We start from the raw sequence: 11014 nt of genomic DNA, 5'->3' as shown, positions 1-11014 counted from the left end.
TATTTTAAAATAAGTTTAACAGATCTGAGAGAGAATTAAACAAACTAGTTGCTGAAATCATAATTAAATTAGCTGAAAGAATCAATAAACATACATTTGAGATAGTGGATTTGTAAAACTGCATTAAGGACAGGAGCTCATTTTATCAGGCATAAATTCTGTATTCCACAGTAACAACCTCCTTAATATCAATGAACAATAATAATAATAAACGTTTTCATACTAATTGAACAGTTGAACCAAAGTGTATTTTGAGGTGTTCAATTAAATTTCTTCCTTTAGTGTTATGTATTAAATCATGCCAACACTGGCTTAAATAGGGTTTAATATACTGGATTAAATAGCAAACAAAGTGAAATATGCAGTCAAAACTACAAAATTCAAGCTTTTATTGCATATGTTATTATCAACAGTCACAATGCTGAACAAAATTATGTGACATGCCCTAGATAGGCAAGACTGAGTAAAATTGACGGTCACTAAAAATGTGCAGACATGCAACTCTTTCTGTATTTATTTTATGAACAAGTATGTAATCAAGTTTTTTTATGGGCAAGGCCTTAAGAACATTATCTTATTTAGATTTTAGCTGCATGGTCAGGGCATCTATAAGCTCCTGTTTCTTGGTTCCTGTTGTACGTATTCCAAACTGCTTGCATGCATCTTTTAGCACAGGAACTGTCAGTTTGCCCAAGGTGCCCTTTGCCACATGGTTTTTCATCTCATCCTCAGACATTTCAATTTTTGGCTTCTTTTCAGCACCACCACCAGATTCAGCTGTGCAAAAGGATGAGACAATTCAAGATTATGTCAGTGTCATCCTTCAAAGTTTCAATAGTAGTGGCAACAGAAGTAAAATGAAAAATGTAGTAAAAATATTTTGGATACAGCCAGTCTCAGGAAGTTAGTATACCGAAGTAATACACTCACTTCCAATGCATAATGAACTATGCTGCTCTGTCTTTGCACCTGCAGTATTCCATAGTGTTATTATTCATTAGGCATGTTATCAGAAGGACAAGAAAAGGAACATTATTTTCTCCCATTTATTATGTATATATAATAACAATAATAATTATATTTTTTATTTATTTAAATGAAGCCAATAAAGAAATATATATTGCAATAATACTGTAAAATAAAAAACAAGTATTTCATAATTTTTTATAAAAAACTTTTATTTTACAGAATATTTATATATTTTACTAATATTTATAGCTGTCTTGCTTCCTTTCCTTTCAAACGTTAAACTATAGAACCTTAAAATACCTTAAAACTTATATTTTTAAAACTTTAAGTTTTACATTTTACTAACAAGAAATTATTTTTAATATGAATTTGGCAAGAAGGTTAGGACGTGATGCAATTTAAAATGCATGTACTGAGTGACCAGAGATAGATTTTGTGTGGAGTTTGCTGTGAAATGAGCTGCTCTGAGACACTGAAAACGCCAGCTCATGAGCTGTTCGCACTTAAATGAACACAGTGCCGCGCTTCAGTGGTCAAATATCGGCCAGCTGGGGAGAATCACCATTTCATTTCCTCGCCAACACCGATTTGTTAATTGTTGACCCTGGCTGAGATTACGAGCATGTTCTGAATCCGTACACAGCTGCTCAATGGCACCGCTAACTTGTGCAGTGCTGTCGGAATCTAAACTATATATGCAAGAAATAAATGTATTTGAAAACAGCATTGTTCTCAATGGGATTTACGCAATTCACATGGGTCATACTTTTTAGGTTGAAAAATACATAAATCCATATGATTATGAAATAAAATAAATACATCCCTCATTCATGCTTTAAATAAATATAAAACCATCTGAAATCTCACCAGGTTTGCGTTTAGCTGCAGGCTTTCCCTCTGGGTTATAATCAGAAGGATAGACTAAATCTTTAAACTCTTGAACCAGCGGGCCAAGACGATCATCTATCATTTTTACTTTGGGCACTGAGGGAGCATAAAAAGTATGAGAACATAGTAGGATAAAAAATATAAAAGTGATCCATTTAAAACAAGCAAAACACAAGAAATACTTGTCAAATCCTCAATGGCCTCAGGTGCAAGCATATCAAGAGCCAAAGCCTCCAGATTCCTGTAGTGCTGTTGCAGCACTGGGTTTTCAAATGCATCACTCCTGTAAATACAGAAGACTAGAAATCAAATAAAAATCCATGATTGAAAAATGCAGTTACAGCGTGTATGCCTGGAAGAAAACCACACACCTGTATTTAAAGCGGAGCTTATGCACAATCTCTTTCATCTTATCCACCTGCTCATCAGAGGCTGTAGGACCCTCGTGAACATCCAAAGTGCGTATGTCATCAGCAAAGGGAAGTAATATCACATGGAACCCTAAAATATAGGATCCCACAATTTGATATCAATTAGCTGCCATACAGTTGAATGTAACAGTTGAATGTAAATCAGGGACGGGCAACTTCGATCCTGGAGGGCCACTGTCCTGCAGAGATTAGCTCCAAACCTAAACAAACACACCTGAACAAGCTAATCGATGTCTTCAGGATTACTAGAAAGTTACAGACAGGTACGTTTTTATTTATAAGGGTTGCAGCTAAACTCTGCAGGAGAGTGGCCCTCCAGGACCAAAGCTACCCATCCCTGGTGTAAATGAAGATATCTGACAGTCTTGACTGCAGTTACACTACCTGGAGGTGTTGCCTGGATTTGACTCTGATCCAGTTCTTCTCTCTGGGGAACTAGTGCTACAAACCGAGGTGGCGTGTTACGACGAGGGATGTATCTGCACAATGCAAATACATTTTTTTCACTGCACTTCAAAAGCAGAGCTGTAAACATACAGGAGCTTCCTATAATAAACAAAAGAAAAATAAGGAACGGCACATCACCTTTCCAAAATATGAAATTAATTGTTAAGAAAATAGAAGAACTGAAAGAGATGCTTAGGCATCAACAAATGAAGACCTGCCTGATATCTGCTCTTCCTCAGGGTAAATGAAGAGTGCGGGTCGTAAATGATGGTGTAGTTTGAGGCGGTCCATGGGCTTAAACCCCATCAGCACCAAACCTGGATCATCAAACTTCTTAATCTCATCCACCTCATCCTTTTCCATCACAATCTGTTTCTTCCCATAAACCTGCATAGTTAATTAGTAAGTTAATATAGTAAGAAAATACAGTAACTTTTAAGTAAAGGGTCACCTACAGCAAATAAAACCTAAATTATAGTGTAGATTTGTTATAGTACTGATTTTGATTCAAAGTGACATCTAGTGATGTACCTGTGCCCTCTTCATATCATTTGGCAAAAGTATGCCCCCATTATGGGTGTGAAAGTAGCGGGTTTTAGTGCGCACAGGTTCGTTGTTATCTCTGTAAAGTCTGACAGCAGGAGGTTTGGTGGCAGTCCTGGCCAACACATATACACCGACTGCCATATTGACACCTTCTCCGAGCGAGAATGTTAACCTTGAAAACAAAAAGGTGTAAATCAAAGACATGCACTCTGGAGCCATTTGTCCAAGAAACAATGTTGCATTTTTTTTTCACTATGAAATCAATGTTTTTTCTGGAATAATTCAGTGTTTATGATAAATGATTTATCAGTAAATTATTTTTAATAATTTAATCGTCACAGCAATTAGCAAATGACAACGATTCCAACTATCCAATCTATTCTCAAAGTACAAAATCAAATCCCACCATACATTTTTTTTCTACTTTGACCAGCCTTTTTATTTAGATATATGTCTCAGTAGGGATTAGCAATTAGAATTGCAATTTCCATTTCATGCCAAATACAGATTAATCTTTGACATGCCTGTAGCAAACTGCATTAAAATCCTTTTACAAACACTAACACTACAGAAAAATATTAGCTGCTATACACATTTTCCCCCTGCATTGGCATGCAAAAATCCCTGCGACTAGGGGTGGGTGATATACCTATAGATGCAATTTACTGGTAGAAATATGTCAACTGGTAGAGATTTTGGACTATCACAGTTTCGTTCACGTGACGTTAGGCTACTGTGCTACACAGTCACGAAACCTTACCGTTAGAAATTTGAAACATTATTATTGCTAATCAAAAGAAAAAGAGAGAAAATCTCTCACGACTCTTGGCTGAATAATTTTTGTAACTTTAATAAGAATAAAAGTACATTTCATTTACACAGTAAAGACTATGTATTTTTTTTCATACATGCGATTACTTTATATATGTTATGTAGTATTATTTATTGTGTTTGAAGTTTTTCAGGTAGGTCTATTTCATTTGTGTCTACTGTATGTTCTATTGTAGTTTGTTTTTTTCTTTGCTCTTTCTTTGTCACGGTTTACTTGTCTTAAGTAAGCTTGAGAGGTTTTTTTAGGCTAGTATTAGTTTTTTTTAATGATATTGAAAATTATAAGAATTATGAAATTTAAATGGCATTAAAAATGTTGATATATTTAAAGCAAAAATAACTCTGTTGTGTGTTCTATACTGATATTGTGAAATAAAATTACTCGTGATATAAGATGTTGGTCATATCACCCCTACCAGCAACCCTTCATAAAACAAGTAGTTTGGAGAATGGATGGACATGGAGCAGTGTACCTGCTTTGCGCTCTTTTCTTCAACTCTTTAGCTCTGACCCTCTTCTGCAAGTCCTCGAGTTTCCTGGAAGGCTCAGTCTGGACGCCAAGCTCGCTTTCATCCTCTGGAGGGCTTACAATATCACAGAAGAACTGTGAAACATCGAACCCTCCAGGCTTTGTGAGGTGCATCAAGTCTATGACCACCCCTGAGGAACAAACAGAACACAGGCTATACAATGTCCATCATTCGCCACTGAAACCGTGTCATTTTCCCCTTCTAATTAGCCTACCGGTCTCTTTCAGGTCAGCAGCTTTTGTACGAGCCTGTCTGTCTTTAGCACCGTCTCCTCCGTGAGGGTCATCCCTGCAAGTGAAGATCATGAGGCGCTTGTGCGACAGTCGCAACTTGATGTCACTGTAAAGGTTGGAACAGCACCATAGAGCCTCTCCAAGGGAAGTTTCCCCACTGCCTAGGATCTTTCCAGCAAACTGAGCTCCTTTCTCACCCTCCAGTTTATCAATATCTTGTACACGCTGAGCTCCTGAGAAGGGAATTGTGAGATAGAATCACCATCATATACGCAATCTGAAAAGCAAAAAGATTGAGTAACCCACCAGGAGAATCCAAGTCATGGTAAACGTAGACATGCTTGAAGGAGTTTCTGGGGTTCTTGCTCTGCTCAGTCCCATAGAACACCAAAGCAACCAGATCTTTGTCACTGCTTATGATCTTACTAGTGTACACACTGCGCACACACTAGATACAAGGGAGAATCGCGTCAATTAGAAATGCCCAGAAAATTAAACACAGGCAAATTTAATGAAAATAAAAGTAATGAATAAACAAGGCTTGTTACAGTTAGACTCACCTGCATAGTCATGTCAAAATTTGATGGCTCTCCATCCTCACCCTTGATGAACATCTCTTTGGACGCATCGATCAAAAACACCAGGCTGTCACGACCACTGGCTTTGTAATCACCTATTAATCAAAAAGTTATAAAGGATTTGTGTGTAATCATCTTAATTTCATAAATGCACTTTTAATAGAGTACAAAACCAGCAACTTATATAGATTCAATAAATGCAGTTAGCTAACCTCCAAAATCTTCTTCGTCCTGCTCAACATCATCGTCTTCGTTTCGATGGTAATCTCCCCATTCCGGCATTATTCTTTGCTTTATCTAAGAACCGCTTTCAGGGGACTTCTTTTAAATACAGTTGGGGAAAAACAAAGCAGTTTTTCTTACACTTGAATCAGGATCTTTTATGTTCTGAGCACATGAACTTTGTTTCCATTTGCGCCCGCTCATGCATCCAGTGCGCCACAATTTGAGTGACACGTCCACTAGCGTATCAGAGACGACTATTTAACAGCAAGAACCAATGACAAGACAAGAGCGAAGTGACTGGTTAATCCATGTAAGAGGAAGTAAACACAAGTTTCTGAGAACCTCTTTAGCAGTTTAACAAATACTGTTTACAGTGTTTATATACGTGTTTATCATTTGTAATGGTACTCTGAAGCACGGATCTTAAACAAATATTAAAAAAATAATTAAGGAGGGCATACATTTTCTGGCCGTGAACGAATCGTTGTTTTCACCCGGATCTTTTCTATGCCTGTTTTAGTTCGCCATCTAGCGTTTTGGAGGTTATTACAGATGTTTGGTAAGTTAATGTATCTCTGCTGCCATTGGTCGGGTCTCCAATGAACAAGTAAATTTGTCACAACCGGTATCAAAATATATTGAGTCACTCTGTGACGAAGCTGCCTTTGAATGCTACGTCGGACCTGCTCAATATATATTTTTGAAATAATTGAAACTCACCACGAATGCGTTCCTTGTGTGAATGTTTAATGCGATGATGGGAATTTGAGCCAGCAAAACAGTGAAAGCTTTTTTTTTGGTGTTCAGTCAGAGTGAGAAAAACTAAGTTTCAGTTTGCTTAGCTGTAGCATTGGGTTTTTGTTTGTAAACACACTTTTGTCTAAAGTCGTCACGATGGCTGATGGAAGTTCTTACAACGCAAATTTGTACATTTATGACCTGTCAAAAGGACTGGCCCGTCAGCTGAGTCCCATGATGTTAGGTGAGTTCTTCAGATGGCCGGAGGATGTTGGTGATGCTTCTAGAAAAGAATGTTTTTGTGTTGAGATTGTTTTTGTTTATGACAAATATTTTTCATATATTTTATACATGGTAGAGCAAATATACCTTATTTAATGCCACCTTTAGAAAACATGTAAAGAAATACTGACAACAATTCTTCTTTAACTAAACTGACAGGAAAGCAAGTTGAAGGAATATGGTGAGTATTTTTAACCTTTTTTTTGTTGCAAACCTTGCTCCTTATTATCAGGCAGCAGATTTAGATATGGGGTCCAAAGGTCTGAGACCACTAGTGAAAATGCTTAAGTTTTGATTTTTTTCTTCAAATTTTATAAATAAATAAACAGTCTTTATTTAAATGTATTGTTCTTTGGTAACTTAATAAAGGCACACATCAATAGTGGCTTATGGTGAAGAGTTTTTCTATGGAGGAGGGGGCATCACAAGCTGCTATCCGGTAAGAAATTATCATTGGATCTTTATGCATTAGACTACAGTTTATTTCTTAAAGTTGCCATGAAATCAAAATGGACAATTCATATTTTTTATGGAATATTATAAATGATTTGTCTGTGGTCATTATTATTTTTTTGAAATTCATGTGCCCTCATAATCTTTTATCAAAACTTCCCCTTCCTCTTGCAATGTCATCTCTTCATTTTCTCTGATGACGTGTTTTTGTCAGCTTGAGGGCGGGACAACCTGTCACTCACATGAGATTACAGCAGTTAGTAATATCAAACCACAATGATCCAATGATCTAATCAATTACTAATGGACAAAATGAAGTCCTGCCTTTTTTTCTAGTTTGAGAACTCTTGTTGACTTCACACAATAGGCAAGAAAAGACTACCACAAATTCAGTTTCATGCCACCTTTAAGAAATCTGCAAGTTGAAGGCTATGATATATATTTGGAGACATTAAAAACACAATAGGGCTTAATGATTGTAACCCATCTTAATCAAGAAATACTCTTATGTTTAAGGGTGGTACTATTCTAGGCGTGCCTGATTCCACAGTGAACCTTGGAGACACCGAAGTTCCCCGGGACCTCTTTCTGGAATATCTGTCTTCTCTCAGGGAGTCTACTTACAGGTCAGTATATTTTTGCATTTAACAGGAAACTAGGGGTGTAACAATATATCGTGTCATAATATATCGCAATACAAAACTGCAATAATATGTATCGTGGATAAAAATCCCCAAATAAAAATTTCAGAGTTTTAGTGTCAATACTACATTAAACTACTATATATTATGTTGAATATAATATATAATAATGCAATGGGTGAATATTTGTGGGTCCTGATAATGGCAAATATCTCATGTTACCAGTAAAAAATGAGGGTATCGTTACACCCCTACAGGAAACTGCAAGCATTGTTGAAATTGTAATTTTTTTTTTCAGAATGTTTTTCTAGTAATATTGAGGGAAAATATGGCAGACGTGTTTGGCAGACAGAAATGACCCCCTTTACACGCAAATCTGTACTTCCTCTTTTTCTTTCCACAGCGCTGAAAAATACCACCTTTTTGAACACAACTGCAACACCTTCAGTTCTGAGGTTGCACAGTTTTTAACAGGATCAAAGATTCCCTCATACATCACTGACCTCCCATCTGAGGTGCTCGCTACGTAAGTTTGCCCTTCCAACTTTGCAATCAAATATGTCATTGACACTAGCATTAGTAATAACTGGATTGAATCACATGATTTCTTCTCCATAGACCTTTTGGACAAGCTCTCCGTCCTTTTCTAGATTCCGTCACCATCACTCCATTGGGGAACAATGGCATGAATGGATATGGCCAGAGGTAGATCTGGCTGCATCTAAGAATGTATTATTACAACAGTCATAAAGAGTCACATAGTGCCTTTCCAGATAAGAGAATCGTGTATACAAAAATAGCTCTTATATAACAGCAGGTCTTCCAGTTTTTCTGCTCAGTGCTTTATTATAAAGTGACAACTTTTCAGTCTATTGAAATTTTTAATGTTTCCTTCAGTGAACTGTGATGCATACAGATGTACCTATTAGTCTGTATAGTTGCCTTTTCAGTCCAGGATTTACAGCTCTGCTGGCAACAAAACCAAACCTACATATATATATACATATATATACATATATATATATACATATATATATATATATATATATATATATACATATACATTTTTTTTTTAAATAAAACTACAAAACTACAAAATATAAATAGATTTAATGTGCCAAAGCAAATTCTAGCAGGATTCCCCTCATCAGTCTGCAGGTGTCTCTGTCCTACCTCAACACGATCTGCAACTTCAGATGCTTTGAGAGCAATAAAGGATGAGAATAAGGTCACCGATTCTTAAAAAATATGCTATTTTGATTGATGTTGAATGTATAGACAATTAATTCTCCTTGACTGTTAATAGAGGTCATACTGCACAGTACTCATTTCCTGTCAGTCCCTCCATACATGTTTAATCAGTCACTTCCTTTGTACTTTGCTTATTATTGATACTTTGTTTTGTAACTTATCTAAACCTTACCTTTATTCTGAAGAGCTAAGCTTTATATCAATCCTAGAATGCCTTGAATATATACACTCAAGATGGTTTAAGGAGATCGATGTTATAGGAAGCACAAGAAGTGTCATAAATCTAATGTGTTTTTAAAATGTGCAGGTATGACCAGCAATGGACCCAATGGAGCAGTTGTTGTATTTCTCAAGTCTTTTGAGTCCTGTTGTTACAAAACAACAAGAACAATAACATTTGTTACTCTGGTTGTAAATGGTCAAACTGTCTAAATTCTTTAGAATCAGTGTAATCATAAACGCATTACAGTACCATTAAGTAATTTAATCTAAAAAATAACACAATTTTAGATTAATTTCTAACTTGATATTTTATATATGATAAACATTCATTATTCATAGTAAAAAATCATGCAGTATGATTTATTTAATTTAGTTCAGGTTGTGCTGTTGACATATTTGTGCTACTGTTGTTCTGTAAATGCTATTTAGAGCTCTTTATTCCTTTCTGCCTCAAATAAACCTCATTTATGTATTTATGAGTTTAATATCATTGTGTCCCTGATTGAAAACATAAAGACAATATGAAAGTATAATGAAGTGGTGCTTCTGTTTTTCATTGTCAGTATGCATGAATTTAGTATATATATTCTGATAAATGTTATTGTAATGAAAAGTCCACTGGAGGTGAGTTGATTTGAACCCATGTAAAATTTATTGAATCCAAAAGCAAACAGTAGTGATGTGTCCTCCCGTATCGAGGCTTCGAAGCGTGTGTCGAGTAATCCGGGATGATTTCTGTGTATGGAACGCGATCGGGGCCAATAGTCTTTAAACGAAACGCGTGAAATTTGACCTCGTCAACACGCACTGTTTGTTCGCGTTAACGCGTCAAAAAGCACAGTAGCCAATGAAATTGCTGTATTTGAGACTATATTTGCATATGTGACCCGATGGTACGTATGTCTCTGATTGGTATTTATGTATACAAACATCAGAAGTCATGTTTATTCATGAAGAATGTCGTAATGGTACACGTATGCAAACATCAGACGTTATAATTGTTCATGAGGGATAATGCATTGGTACGTTGTGTGATGTCAGCCTTATGTCATGATTTGTCATGCCCTTTTAAGTTATTCTACGTTCTTTCTCAGTATGAAACGCGATCAGGTACAAACGTAAGCAGTATATTAATATAATGATATCTATATTTTAAACATAATTCATTGATATAAGAGTTCTGGGGGGAAAACAGGAAATGTTTAAAGGTTAAATATTAACCCTCTACAGCACAGCATCGCCCTCAGGCAACGGAAAGTTTTCTTAATCCCTACAGTATGTTCAGTTAATTTTTCTTTAACTGATTGCAACCAATAAGAATGTTTGAAAAAGTACAACAAGGTTGGGAGTCACTATCAAGCACCATTTGAAGGTCGGACGTCCTTTACTTACACATGGTCACACAGGAGCATATAGTGTGAGAAGGAAGCAAGATTATTTGCTTTAGTAATCGTATTTAAATTTAAACGAACTGTATATAAAAAATATTTGTGTGTGTATTAAGGTGTAGAGAAGCCATTTGGCAGGTTTTATGAAGTTTTTATTTATTTTACATGTTCACAAAATTAGTTTTTGTTTTTGTTGCCTCAGGGAAACGTTGTGCGATAAGGGGTACTCTTCAAGGATGTATTGGACAATACCTCACAATGGCAAATAATGTGTTAAAAGAAGGGAAGATGCAGGGTTCCTGGGTGCACAGGAACACCCAAAGTCACCAAAGTGACTCCAATGTGCAGCATCTACCAGGGT

At 36.1% G+C, this 11014-nt stretch overlaps 2 protein-coding genes across 3 annotated transcripts; one reads left to right on the top strand and one right to left on the bottom strand.

The window, feature by feature from the left end:
• Positions 1 to 372: 372 nt before the first annotated feature.
• Positions 373 to 6191, bottom strand: xrcc6 (X-ray repair complementing defective repair in Chinese hamster cells 6). 2 transcript variants are annotated; one of them, XM_077201032.1, is made up of 12 exons: positions 5666 to 6191; positions 5436 to 5548; positions 5182 to 5323; positions 4857 to 5108; positions 4586 to 4772; positions 3267 to 3453; positions 2954 to 3122; positions 2673 to 2834; positions 2229 to 2358; positions 2040 to 2140; positions 1837 to 1953; positions 373 to 777 (listed from the first exon to the last, which is right to left on the bottom strand). In XM_077201032.1, the coding sequence occupies exons 1-12, from the start codon at positions 5733 to 5735 to the stop codon at positions 575 to 577; spliced, it is 1833 nt and encodes a 610-aa protein (XP_077057147.1). In that variant the 5' UTR covers positions 5736 to 6191; the 3' UTR covers positions 373 to 574. The 2 variants fall into 2 exon arrangements, with proteins under 2 accessions (XP_077057147.1, XP_077057148.1); XM_077201033.1 differs by having other exon boundaries at positions 2673 to 2830; positions 2950 to 3122; positions 5666 to 5913.
• Positions 6146 to 9737, top strand: desi1b (desumoylating isopeptidase 1b). Its single transcript, XM_077201034.1, has 7 exons — positions 6146 to 6660; positions 6858 to 6879; positions 7068 to 7137; positions 7668 to 7777; positions 8196 to 8318; positions 8411 to 8497; positions 9351 to 9737. The coding sequence occupies exons 1-7, from the start codon at positions 6573 to 6575 to the stop codon at positions 9403 to 9405; spliced, it is 555 nt and encodes a 184-aa protein (XP_077057149.1). The 5' UTR covers positions 6146 to 6572; the 3' UTR covers positions 9406 to 9737.
• The last annotated feature ends 1277 nt before the right edge of the window (positions 9738 to 11014 follow it).

The sequence above is a fragment of the Siphateles boraxobius genome, unplaced genomic scaffold (genome assembly GCF_051911475.1).
Source record: "Siphateles boraxobius isolate OS27281-9 unplaced genomic scaffold, OSU_SipBor_1 46, whole genome shotgun sequence".
Taxonomy (NCBI): Eukaryota; Metazoa; Chordata; class Actinopteri; order Cypriniformes; family Leuciscidae; genus Siphateles; species Siphateles boraxobius.
The sequence above is the reverse complement of the archived record's forward strand: the minus strand, read 5'-3'. Positions and strand labels throughout refer to the sequence as shown.

What these genes read in the sequence shown, in the direction of transcription:
- desi1b (XM_077201034.1), top strand. Translation starts at nt 6,573, where the DNA reads ATGGCTGATGGAAGTTCTTACAACGCAAATTTGTACATTTATGACCTG. An exon ending in AAGCAAGTTGAAGGAATATG is followed by an intron (nt 6,880 to 7,067) that starts GTGAGTATTTTT and finishes AACTTAATAAAG; the next exon opens with GCACACATCAATAGTGGCTT. An exon ending in CTCAGGGAGTCTACTTACAG is followed by an intron (nt 7,778 to 8,195) that starts GTCAGTATATTT and finishes TTCTTTCCACAG; the next exon opens with CGCTGAAAAATACCACCTTT.
- xrcc6 (XM_077201032.1), bottom strand. Translation starts at nt 5,735, where the DNA reads ATGCCGGAATGGGGAGATTACCATCGAAACGAAGACGATGATGTTGAG. An exon ending in CCATGACTTGGATTCTCCTG is followed by an intron (nt 5,109 to 5,181) that starts GTGGGTTACTCA and finishes TTCCCTTCTCAG; the next exon opens with GAGCTCAGCGTGTACAAGAT. An exon ending in TGCAGCTAAACGCAAACCTG is followed by an intron (nt 778 to 1,836) that starts GTGAGATTTCAG and finishes CCTTTTGCACAG; the next exon opens with CTGAATCTGGTGGTGGTGCT.